This window comes from Bombina bombina, chromosome 4, assembly GCF_027579735.1.
Source record: "Bombina bombina isolate aBomBom1 chromosome 4, aBomBom1.pri, whole genome shotgun sequence".
Lineage (NCBI taxonomy): Eukaryota > Metazoa > Chordata > Amphibia > Anura > Bombinatoridae > Bombina > Bombina bombina.
Genome location: NC_069502.1, coordinates 1,129,894,318 through 1,129,907,856, shown reverse-complemented (window position 1 = coordinate 1,129,907,856; position 13,539 = coordinate 1,129,894,318). Strand labels below are relative to the sequence as shown.

Sequence of the window (13,539 nt, the reverse complement as noted above, 5' to 3'; positions counted from 1 at the left end):
ACTGGCTATTTTAATAAATGCACTGCTTCTCAATGCTTTTCAATAGCAGTCACATGACTGGAAAAAAAGGTTGTTATTCTGAAACGGTGTAAACTGAACCGTTGTAAAATGAGGGCCACCTGTACATATATATTTATATGTTTATATGTGTATATAAACATAACACATATAGCATATACATATATATTTATGTGTTTATATGTGTATATAAACATAATAACACATATAGCATATACATATATATTTAAAGTGAAAACACAGTCCCCCATTGACATCAATGTAAAGGCACTTTAACCCTTTATAACTGATTTGTGCAGTTTTTTTTTTGTTTGTTTTTTAAATGAAATGCTCATCTTTATTTTTTAATGTTAACTACTGTACTCTTTATTTTGGGGGGCAATTGGGGCACATTTTTTCACTAACCAGAGGTCTGACCTCTGTTTAATTTTGCTAAGCATAGAGTGAAACCGCAAGCTTGTGGGAACATTAACCAGCCACTTGTAATGGCTGGTTATTTAACATGTGCCAGTAATTGGGCAAATTTGCCCCTTTACGGAGGCACGTTAAGATAGCCCTCTACTTGTAATCTAGCCCTTAGACTAAAAATAAAGAACTTTTTTATATGTGTCAAACTTTTTTTTATCTTTAAAGTTTTTTATTTTTATTTTGCAAATGTGATATTGCTGTGCTTACTAAAAGTACTTTTTTTTAAAAAAACTTTTTTCACGCACAAAATATTTTAAACCTGATTCATTGGTACTTTTTCATAAAGCGTATTTTTTTTTCTTATTAAGTTTAACGTCTCTTTAAGGAAGTGAAGTATAATTATGGCACCGTATAGTTCTACGATTATCTATTTCAACAAATCAAAATGTATTGGCCATTGCTTAATTAAAACCCACTGAGGTGCCTGAAACATTGTAAGGTCTGAGAAAAATTGTGAATTTGTAAATCACCGGGACAAAGGGGACCACAGACCAACTTTAAAGTTTCCATGCACGTAAATGTCAATATAGTGTCTGCTCCATCATCAGCACTAAATTCACATTGATGCCTCTTTTCTTCTCCGTATTGATCCCTCCATGAGAACGTAGATTTGTATCTGTTAATTAATGCGTCCTGAAACAGCATTTGTATTAATCAGGCAGATAAGAAAAATTGGATGCCTGCACCCTCGTGACAACCATAAAAGTGCTGGCCTGATAAAATCGTGAATGGACCTCAATAAAAAAGTTCCTCCTTCCACTCAATAAAGTAATCATCCCACTTTTAATTATGCGGTAGAAAGATGTGTGGAGATTGGAGAACGTGTAAATCTAATTATTTACTAACAGCAGTGTCTGGAAGGGAGAATGGAATCTGTCACATAAAGGTGCTGCAGGCAATATTCTCTGTCCATCTGCTACTGCAGAACAAAAAAAAAACCTTTGGTTCTTTTGGGAAGTAGTGCATCAATATCTAATTGAAACCACACATTTTCTTTCAACATATCCTAAAATTATTATTTGTTGGTGGAAAAAATACAGTGGCGATGATATGATTTGTGACACAGCCTCCTGTGTAGTTTTTTGAACTTGCGGCCTGCAAATACATACAAGTTAAAGCAGTGAGATATTCTAGAGGGAAAAAAAATATGAAATCTAATTTGATTTTATAGAACCAATGCCACTGAGCATATATTTTTATTACAGCTTATGCTGTAACACAATTCACTGCTAAACAATCTTGAGTTTACAATTTGTTACAGAGAAGCACATTTACCGTAATGCATTCGTATTTCCTTATGAAATTACATTAAAATATTGATATTGATATCATTTTTATGTAAAGTAAGTGCCGTATGAAATACATTTGAAACAGAACTCTAAGGTAAATGTATTGTGACTTAGTCTAGTAGTGTGGAAATTAATTTTACTGTTAACGCTTATTGAATTATAATTTTTTACAAATATTGTTTTAGTAATGTTCTCTTCAGCCTTGAATATAAAAAGGATTTGCAAATATAGGAATTAATTCTCTTTATTTTAATGTTATGACTTACATTTTATGTTTTTGGTGGAGATTTGTAGTATTTTTTTTAAATATAAAACCTTCAATATCTACAGATTGGTTTTCTTTTTGAAAACAGCTTAATGCTAAAGTTTAAGTCCGTCTTCAAACAAACAAAAAATTACATAAATATGTGGTTGATTAAAGGGTGGTTGATCAAAGGATTTAAGTGGTAGTTTAATTAAATGATTAAATGGTGGTTGATTCATAGGAGAAAATTCTATTAAAGGTGGTAAAGTACAAACATAGTACATAAGCCTATCCTACAAACTAATTAAGTTTTTATCTGCCATCAAAATATATGCTTCAGTGTGCAACAAAGAAAAAATTTGGGGTGACTATACCCTTCTACAAGAATTCTTTTAAAAACAATGTAAGGAATGTGGCAGACACGTCTATAAAATATTTGAACATATCTTAATACACCCTTAAGAAAAGCTTGACTAATCCTTTTTGATGATTTTATTAAGTGCCTAGCTTTGAGGTTGCCAACTGGCAATCTTATGTACTTTGCCAACAAATGTTTTCTACTGAATATAGTTCGGCAGTTTCTAATATGATTGGCATAGTGCTGTAATATATGAAATATCTATTAACAACCCTGCCAAATGTACCATCAGAAAAGCTAGATTTGTTTCTGCATGTTACTATCTCTATACTTCGACAAAGAGTATTTGAAGGATTTTTAAGAGAAATGCTGAATAAATGTTGGCTTATAATTGTTCATTCTGTCTATATGTTTTTATATTTTCCATAGAGTAGCATGTTTCAGTTGACTACACTGGGCCTAGGTGCACATTTATCACATTTTCTTGTGTCACCATCAACCATGTAATGAACATGTTTCAATTGAAACCAAGGCTTCATTTAAAATAGCTAACTGTTTTCCCTACCTGATATCATATTTGAAAGTAAAGTTTGCTCTGTAATTGATATATCTAAAACTTACAATGTTATATTTAGTTTTATGATCTAATTTGGAATTGCTGGCCAAATATTATAGCAAAGATTCTGCCATCTAAATAATTTCATAGGTAGCTTTATCACAGTGATGACAAGTAATCATTACCCCTTTGGATGTCAGAAAGTGTTGAAAAGCAAGGCCAAGGGGTTAACCCTCACTCTAACCAAAATAATGCCTATACACCGTCCATCAAAAACCCAACTGTGAAATCTCTCAGTGTTATGTCACCGGAAATGGGACACCCTTATTATGTATTGCTTTTCTTAAAGGGACATGAAACCCAATTTTTTTCTCTCATGATTCAGATAGAAAATACAATTTTAAACAATTTTCTAATTTACTTCTATTATCTAATTTGTTTCATTCTCTTGGTATAATTTGTTGAAGAAGCAGCAATGCACTAATGGTTTCTAACTGAACTCATGGGTGAGCCAATCACAATTGATATATATATTTAGCCACCAATCAACAGCTAAAACCTAGATTCTCTGCTGCTCCTGAGCTTGCCTAGATAAACCTTTCAGCAAAGGATAACAAGAGAAGGAAGCAAATTAAATAATAGAAGTAAATTGGAAAGTTGTTTAAAATTGTATTCTCTCTCTGAATCATGAAAGAAACATTTTGGGTTTCATGTCCCTTTAATAACTGTATTAATGGTGCATTTTTTATCAATACATTAGTTTGGTAAACCATAAAGCAAAAAGACAGAATCTAGTCCCATGTATTACCCCCATACCAAAAATAGTACCATAATTAAGAAAATGCTGAGGACAATCAACATCTTAGATATTTAAACTTTGAGAGTCAAGATATAGCAGAATGGGTAGTTTCAGGATCTTCTCAGATAACAAAAGGAATAAGGTATGAAAACAGGTGTTTTAAAATTATAACTAAAGACAATGAAATGTAGTCAGGAGCCACAAATAGTTATAACTCAACATGTAGGAATATCTTTAATTGCTATGTGTTTATCAGTTATTGTTTGTATTCCTTATGATAATTACATTAAAAAAATAATTATTAAAATGTTAAAAAGCAAAGCTGTGCAAATAAGTTGTATATGTTCATTATATACAAGTTGATTTAAGTTTTTGAATTGTTTCCACTCCTTGAAATTGTTAAATTCAGAATGGAGAATATGCTCAATATATACTCAAATTTTCTCTTCTGTTCTCTTCTCACTCCAGGATTTTCCACTTTGTCCTTGGCTGACCAGATGAGCCTCCTACAGAGTGCATGGATGGAGATCCTAATCCTTGGTATAGTGTATCGATCACTGTCTTTCGAAGATGAGCTAGTCTATGCAGAAGACTATATCATGGATGAAGACCAATCAAAGTTGGCAGGGTTGCTTGAGTTAAACAATGCCATTTTGCAACTGGTGAAAAAGTATAAGAGTATGAAGCTTGAAAAGGAAGAGTTTGTAACCTTGAAAGCTATAGCGCTTGCTAATTCAGGTTGGTAAAATGTTATTTTTCTACCCTTCTCTATGCAGAGTTAACTATGCACATAGTTCTTTTGAAAGCGATAAAGTATCCTTCATAAGTTCTTAACAGAAAAAGGGTTTTTGCTGTATTAGTCCTACAAAGAATGTTCCTTTAGTAGATTGTGTTACCTTTTAATGGACCAACACAATCAAGGGGTTTTTATTCCATTAGCTTTCAAGACTTCATAGGTCTCTTCTTCTGATGTTGATCCTACATCTGAAGAAGAGACCAGTGAGGTCTTTAAAGGTTATGGAATAAAAAAAAAGGTATCATACGTACTTACAAACTGGATATCAGTTTTTAAAGTCTGACAGCTAAAACAAATGTCTTACTAATATTCTTTACCAGTTCTACCAGTGCTATATTTGAAGGCTTCATTATACATGAATTATAATAAATGTATTGTTTAAAATGTGCAGTTTTACACCTATATGTTAAAGTGACGGTAAACTTTATCGATTATACAAACAATATTTGTTATCACAAAGTAAATGATGGGCACTTTCATTCATGAAATGGATTATAAACGCTAAATTCTTTAAATAATTAACCTTTCATGATTTTAGAAATTGCTCCGTTCCTCCGCCCGTAATGCATACTCTATTTCTGTGTTCAGTGATGATTTAGGCTGTAGCCAATTGTATCGCGCCCCCTTTGGCATCCAGCAAGTTAATAATAACGCCCCTGGTTTTGTTTTGCGTATGAGTAATTATTAAAACTTGCTGGAAGCCAAAGGGGCCGCCATATGATTGGCTACAGCTTGAATCTTCATTGAACACAAAAATAGAGTATGCGTTACGAGTGGAGGAACGGCGCAGTTTCTAAAAACATGAAACGGTATTATTTAAAGAATTTAGCATTTATAATGCATTTCATGAATGAAAGTGCCCATCATTTACTTTGTGATTACAAATATTGTTCATAGAATTGATAAAGTTCACCATCACTTTAAGTGCTATAAGTCTGAGGAATAGTGAGGGGGTTTGAAGAAGAGTTGATATGGGTGGAGTGAGTGAAAAGGGGTTTACACCATTTCTTTAGCTTCACTGGTCCCATTACTGTCTCCTCAGCATCCCATATCAACAGATATCTAACCAATAAAAGGCTGGATTTAATACCTATTTTTATAAATGCCTATTTTTCTTCCGATATATAATAACATCACAGAACTTTTGATACTTGTTTTTATGTTATCATAATTTAAATATAAGATTCATCAGACTTTGTATCACCTGAAACACTCATTTTAGTAGTGAGCTATTAAAAAATAGCAGATCTTATTTCTATTAGTCTTGATGCAAACGTTACTGTGTTTGTGATAAATGATGACTTGACTAGCTCCTAAAAAGATCCTGTTCTACTGAAAACACTGCACTAATCTCATGCTCTGTCTTGTTTTACATAGACATACACAAGGCCGTCAGCATGTTGCGTCTCAATTAAAGAGACACTGGGGCTATTTATCATGCTCGGTATGGAGCTTGATGCCGCATGTTTCTGGTGAGCCTTCAGGCTCGCCAGAAACACAAGTTATGAAGCAGCGGTCTAAAGAACCATAACCTGTCCGCCTGCTCTGAGGCGGCGGACAGACATTGCCGAAAATCAACCCGATCCAATACGATCGAGTTGATTGACACGGCCGCGAATCTGCAGGGGTGGCATTGCACCAGCAATTCACAAGAACTGCTGGTGCAATGATAAATGCCGACAGCGTATGCTGTTGGCATTTATCGATGTGCCAGGGGCATGTTCCACAATATCGGATTATGTTTCCTCGCATCATGATAAATAGGCCCCACTGCATCCTTTATGGTCTGTTTTGCACCTAAGAGGCCATTTTACAGCATTTAAAAAAATGTTTTTTGTAAAATGGTTGTTTCTGTATTAAGAAGCAAATACTGTCATTCAATAGAGTTGAAAAGGCTGTTTATTCTGCTTATCAGCCTGCCAACCTCTATCCCATAGACCAGTATTGCACAAATATGCTCTTTAGTTTAAAAAACAAAATAAACAGCCTCGACTTAATTTCTTTTCATGCAGCACATTTATATAGCGCTCTTTCTCGTGTGTGATAGATATTTTTAGCATTTTATAAAAATTTGATATTTTAATATAAAATGTTTAGTTATGCAAAAAGAAACAACTTTGCAATATACTTTTACTATTTATTTTTCCTTCTTTTCATGTAATTTAGCTCAGAAAGTTGTAGATTTTCTAATTCTCATCGCTAATCCTGCTACATATCGTCCACTAGTTGGATTAAACAGATAACAATTGTACATTACACTAACAATTGTACATTATACTAACATTATAACAGTGGTTAGCCTTGTTGTCAGTAGACTCAATCATGGATTGACTCCCCAAATAAAGTAAATTATGACTGGAGTTGACTATTAAAAACAATTTTAGCAAACAAGATGTTAATATGTTGCAAAAATGTTTAAAATGGACTTTAATTGCAATTTGTTTACTGTCTCTTTAATGTCTTTTTATGTTAGGTGAATAGATATCATCATGTAGGAGAGTATAACTTATACAAGTTCATAAGATTTATATTCTAAACTGATATTATAAAATGTATTGAGACGTTGTATTGCAAAATACATATCATTGAATTTAAATTCACACAACAAATGACCACCTAATTAAAAGCACAGTTAAAAGAGGAAGGCTAATCAGTAGTCGAATGTCTAAATAGAATCTAGTTGTTGAATAATTAGGGAAATCTATCATTTGGTCCACGTTGTCTATTTGATCTACAGCAACGCTCAGATGGTTATTTCAAGCATGATTAGAAAGGGTTAAGAAGCGTTTAGTCTGTACATAAAAGTGCTGAGGCAATGAGCACTATCAGATAAGTAAAAATCGTTTGGTCTTTGTTGTTTTTCCTTTTGTGTCACCTTAATGCTTTGCTGCTTCTTAAGCCCTCTTCTAGTTTTGCATATAGCTCACAATAGATTGCTGTTTAATAACATGCTGATCATTAGATACCTGTGTGTCAATAACATGCACTGATGCTATGTACCAGTGACAGCCGCACTCTGCCCCTCTATCTGCTTTTGTTTTGACCCTATCTTTGAACTTTATCTTGGTAGCTGGCCAGTAGTTTTCCCTTTAATTACAAGAAGGAAACTGTCAATAAAATCTGTTAAATGGGATGCAATGAGTGGCTTGAATGGGCAGACAGCTATTTGTTCAAATTCTGGAGCATTCAAGGTATTGACAGTTTGTTTTCTGGGGCCATATGTGGCGATCAATCTCAGGCTGAGCTCAGCCGCGCTGAAAAATGAAAAACCAGATTGCCTTTGCTTACTTGCGGATGACGACTTGTGATTTGGCGCGGCTGTAGTGAGATGAGACCTTCTGCCCAAATTGCACCCCTGAGAGTGTAGGGATGCGTGACTGTTTTTAGAAATAATTTTTTTTTTTTTCAAATTGATTTTGTAATTAACAATTCATCTGCAATATTTTTGCTTAGGTCTTATGCCTTATTTTTTCATTGCCAAACCATTTTTTATTCTATTATGTGTAAAATATATTTGTGCTTTTTTGCTTTCAAATAGCATATTGATCTTTTTTTTCTTTTCTTATAGTAAATAAATAATTGACTTACAATAGAAAACATTTTTTGAATAACAATGCTAATTGCTCAGCCATCTTTAAATTGGGTTTGTAGAGAGAACGATGCATCTTCAGTTAAATAGCTTCCTTTTTAATATACTGTAGATTAAAAGTTTACCTTAGGTTGATTATTTTAAAATTTTCCGTTTCCATGCCTCCCTGGTATGGAAATAGAACATAGATATGACGTATGAAGCTATGCTTGCGATGTGCAGTGACATCATAGCTATATCCTTGAAAAACTAGCAAAAAAAAGGAAATTTTTAAACAAAATATAAAAGATTTTTTTTTTTTTACAATATATAAAAATGGTCTAAATGTTAATTTCTAAAGCAAATAGGTTTAAAAAAAATCCAAATCATTATTACTTGTCATGATATTTATATATTCCCAGCAGTGATTTAACAAATCCAGTAATCTAAATTATGCAGTAAATATTTACTATCTAATTTTTGTATGTACTGAAATCCCTAACTCGGAAAAATAATGTACATAATAAAGATATACATCATTTTTAGTTGTGGTGTTTTTAGGTTGTGTAGGTGCAATCTAATATGCTGTTCATTTTTGTCTTCATCTCTTCAACTTTGGTTCTGTTAAAGGACCAGTCAACGCAGTAGATTTGCATAATCAACAAATGCAAGATAACAAAACAATGCAATAGCACTTAGTCTGAACTTCAAATGAGTAGCAGATTTTTTTTCTGACAATTTTAAAAGTTATGTCTTTTTCCACTCCCCCTGGACCATGTGACAGCCATCAGCCAATCACAAATGCATACACTTACCATGTGACAGCCATCAGCCATTCACAAATGCATACACTTACCATGTGACAGCCATCAGCCATTCACAAATGCATACACACTTATTCTTGCACATGCTCAGTAGGAGCTGGTAACTCAAAAAAGTTTAAATATAAAAAGACTGTGCACATTTAGTTAATGGAAGTAAATTTAAAAGTTGTTTAAAATAGCTGCTTTATCTGAATAATGAAAGTTTAATTTTGATTGAGTGTCCCTTTAAGTATCTTTCTTTAATTTTAGTCCAATCCTTTCTACAAATAATAAAATTTGTTTACTAAAATGTAGAAACCAAGCAAGTGCAATTGAATAAAGTTTTTTACTTTAAAATGTTGCCCCAAGCCATTTTATAAGACTGCTCTTATTTGATCTATTTAAAATACATGTAAATATCTTTGTATTGTATTTGTAATACATGTTGTGCGTAAAGTTTAATATTTATACAACAGCTAAGCAATACACACTTTATTTTGCAGACTCAATGCACATAGAAGATGTAGAGGCCGTACAAAAACTTCAAGACGTCTTACATGAGGCTCTTCAGGATTATGAGGCGGGCCAGCATATTGAAGACCCTCGCCGGGCTGGCAAACTACTGATGACACTGCCACTTCTAAGGCAAACATCTACCAAGGCAGTGCAGCATTTCTACAACATAAAACTGGAAGGAAAAGTCCCTATGCACAAACTTTTTTTGGAAATGCTTGAGGCAAAGGTCTGACTAAAAGCATCTTGGGTATTCCCAGTGCACACACTGACAGAATAAGAGAAAACAAACATAATTATCACAGCAAATAAACTTAAAACTAAATTAAAAGCAATTGACTGCAAATATATTTAGCAGCAGGACCGAAGCAGCGTTCAACTTGTGTCTCTAACGGATGCAATGTTTCCCCTCATTATTTTGCTGCTGAACTTAATAAAAATAAAAGTCTTTAAATTAAAAGAGACGGAAGCCAGCCCTGCCAAAGGACAAATAATTATATTATGGACACTACTGAATATAATATGGACCATAATGTCCCTAATGACAAAGGAATCACGGATTTGACATATCTTGTGTAAAGTACAAAAATGACTGAATTGCAGTATTAGGATTTCATGGAAGCAGTCTCTTACTAGACACTTAAGCAATCTTTTGCCTGCTTCAGCTCATTTCATTTTCCATACAGATCACAGCATTCGATTCCTTATTTTTTCAAGTCTTCCAGATATTTCTTGGTTAGGTACTATATAACTTTTTCAGGGAATAGTTTAAGCTTTATTCATTCATGCAATACTGATGACAAAATACTGCATTTTAGTGCTGGCTAAAAAAATAATAATAATAATGAACAATTATGAAGGACGTATATCCATAAGGAAGGTTTTTTAAATTTGTTTTCTTGTTATAAATGGAGATTATTTTCTACTGGCTTTACCACTTTCATCCACTTGTTTATGTGGGGATTTATCTTATTCAAGCAATAGTTAAAGGGAAGGTGCATATAACCACGGATGCAATTAATGTTGTGTGCCAGTGTGGTCCAGATTATTCAGTTTCTTATATATATAAAACCCAATACAACTGTATGATCAGAGATATTAGATTACACCTGCAGTGCATATATATTTTAATGTGCTTAAAGCATCCAATGAAAAGGACGGTTGCAAATGGCTTCTGTTTTTATTCAGAAGAACTTAGAATTTTCAAAATGAACCAAATAAAAACAAAATGGAACTTTGAAAAAAAAAAATGGTTTGCAGGCAATAAGGACAAAACATCCACGATGAACATTTCTAATGTACATTTTTGTTTAGCCCAAGAAAAAAAAAATTAGAAATGATTTTAATTTTGATTTCTACTGCAAATTTTCTACACATGGCTAAAGCATTCTTTGGGATTTTCAGCCTGCAATATTGGGTTCAAGACTGTTCCGAGGTGTAATCTAATGTATAGAGACAATACTCCCCTCATTCCTGCAAAGATACAGTCGCTAAGTAACCAATTTACAGTTACCTACATCAATGCTATGCCAATATACCAGTGTTAATAGTTGCTCTCTGTATCATGTGAACACCCTTATTATATGTACACAAATGTAATTAAAATTGTAATCCTAACATACAAAAAAAAAATAATGAAATGTAGTTCAACTTTTTCAATGTTTCATGTTTGCTATGCTTAATCCAAAATTTTCTGTTGCAATCCGAGATTTTTGTCTTGTTCTTGTGGTGTTCAATTTTTGTGAAGTGTGCTTTTAGACACAGGATTTAAAGACCAATTCTGGATGTATAATTCCTCAGGAATCTACAGTAATTGAATCTGCTCCTTCCTGTGTTAAAAAAGGATCTTCCAGCTAGTAGATCAAACCCAAATAAGTTTTTTTACCCATTGAAAAAAAGTCATAAAGATGTAAAATGATAAGAATATTTTTTTTCCCAATAACTCAGAATACCAGAGGAAAAAAAAAAAAAATCTACTTAGACATAAACTTGATTTTGAAATGCTGTAAATATAGCTTCTACCGAAACATCTCAGATGTTACTAACTTGATCTGTGTTGTTGCAAAAACTTTTTTGGTGCATATAATTTCCCCAAACTATTGCTTCTCTTTTGTGCTTTAAACAGAATACAGTGGTCTGATAACACATCAGTCCTGTCATATAAATACTGTGTATCTATCATTAGCTATATAAGGAATATATTGTAGATTGTGGTTTCTCAGTAGAGAAGTGACTTAGTGTGGTTCTAGAAAAAAAAAATCATCAGCAGTTCATTCATAGGTTTAATACCTTGACATCTATAGCGTTGGGTATTCAAAGATTGGCACATCCTTTTTCAAATGACAAAATTTACAACTCCTGGGTAAAATGGTGCTGATTGAATGATATTAATTATTTATGTATGTGTGTAAAAACTTTATTTTCCAAAGGCTTGTGCAAGGTTTAAAGAGACACTAAACCCAATTTTTTTTTCTTTCATGATTCAGATAGAGCATGCAATTTTAAGCAACTTTCTAATTTACTCCTATTATTAAATTTTCTTCGCTCAATTGCTATCTTTATTTAAAAAGCAGGAATAAGATGCATAGGAGTCGGCCGTTTTTGGTTGAGAACCTGAGGTATGCTTGCTTATTGGTGGCTAAATGTAAGCCACCAATAAGCAAGCGCTATCCATGGTGCTGAACCTAAAATGGTCTGGCTGCTAAGATTTACATTCCTGTTTTTTTTTAAATAAAGATAGCAAGAGAACGAAGAAAAATTGATAATAGGAGTAAATTAGAAAGTTGCTTAAAATGTCATGCTGTATCTGCATCATGTAATAAAAAATGTGGGTTTAGTATCCCTTTAAGTTGCTTCATTGAAAATATATATGCATAAATTATATACAACTGTATACAAATTGTTTTCACTGTATTAAATGTCTGTACTTGGGCTATAGATGTACAACTCAACTTAGACAACAATACATTAATCGAACAAATAGGTGATTTTAGAAATCAACAGTATCTTCTCATTTTGAAGGTAACTGTACAATAGACAAGTGTACAATTTGTGTTAAACCTTGCTGAATGGTAGGTATTTTAGGTTTGATTCAACACTATGTAGAATAGGTTATAGGAAATCTAACTTAAGTATGATTTTAGCAATACATTTTTATTTATAGTTTTTCTTAATTTTTAAATTATTTGTTATTTAAAGCAATATGATTGTGTGTCTCGAGAGAGTCACCAGATGTCTCAAATCAGATAAAAAAAAGAAGCTGTATTTATTCCACTATTTTGCATTTAAATTATATCAAGAGATAAAAAAAAAATTAAATTGCTATTTTTATTATAGAAGACAAAATGGGTGTTGGTGGTTGTATTTAAATTATTTAAACCTCTCAGTTTACCTGCCTAGGAAACATCGAATGGCAGTCTTATGTGCAAAAATCATCAAATAAACAAAATGTTAAATTATTATGCTAAACCAGGAGTTGAAACCTAGCCAGAAGTAATAAAAAACCATGTCTATAGTTGTAGATGTGTTTCACATCTGTAAAGCAACCAACTGTATATTTTTGTGATGTGTATCATACCATGTGCTCCAAAAGCTGTCCATTTGTGTAAATGTATTTATTTATATTGTATATATTGTTAAATGCGAAAAGGAGAAATGATTCTGTAACTTTGATTGGTACAGATGTGTAAGTCAAATTATTATGCCTTTCAGGATGATGATAGAGCAATATTAAACAAGCTTCCACTTTTTGATTGCTTTTTTTGTGTTGTGCTTCGTTATTGTAAAAAACATATGAAACATATTTGTCATCGAGGTATTTGCACAGTGTATTCTCTCAACACCTCCATTTTACCTCCCTGAGTGTAAGGGACATGGCCTGAGCTGGGGTGGGGCAGAGTTTGGACAGTATCAGGATATAAGGAGTGGAAGAAGGATCAACAGATATAACTTCCAAATAGGGACATAAGAATACCCAAGCATGGGAGACTTCATGATCCAATAAGAGGCATATGTAAACTGTCCAGTGACAGCCACCGACAGATATAGCCAATCATAGGTTCTGGCTCTTCTGTACATTGCAGAGGTCATCATATGTCATATGTTTGCATTCTGAGTTTTGTTACAAG

At 32.9% G+C, this 13,539-nt stretch overlaps 1 protein-coding gene across 3 annotated transcripts in view; it reads left to right on the top strand.

Moving 5' to 3' along the window:
• ESRRG (estrogen related receptor gamma) overlaps nucleotides 1-13,169 on the top strand; it is a 263,696-nt gene extending 250,527 nt beyond the window's left edge. For all 3 annotated transcript variants that reach the window (XM_053712498.1, XM_053712499.1, XM_053712497.1), the window contains 2 exons: nucleotides 4,201-4,470; nucleotides 9,403-13,169. In XM_053712498.1, the coding sequence (XP_053568473.1) occupies nucleotides 4,201-4,470; nucleotides 9,403-9,647 (515 nt within the window). In that variant the 3' untranslated portion in view covers nucleotides 9,648-13,169. The remainder of the gene's footprint in view (nucleotides 1-4,200; nucleotides 4,471-9,402) is intronic.
• Nucleotides 13,170-13,539: the final 370 nt, after the last annotated feature.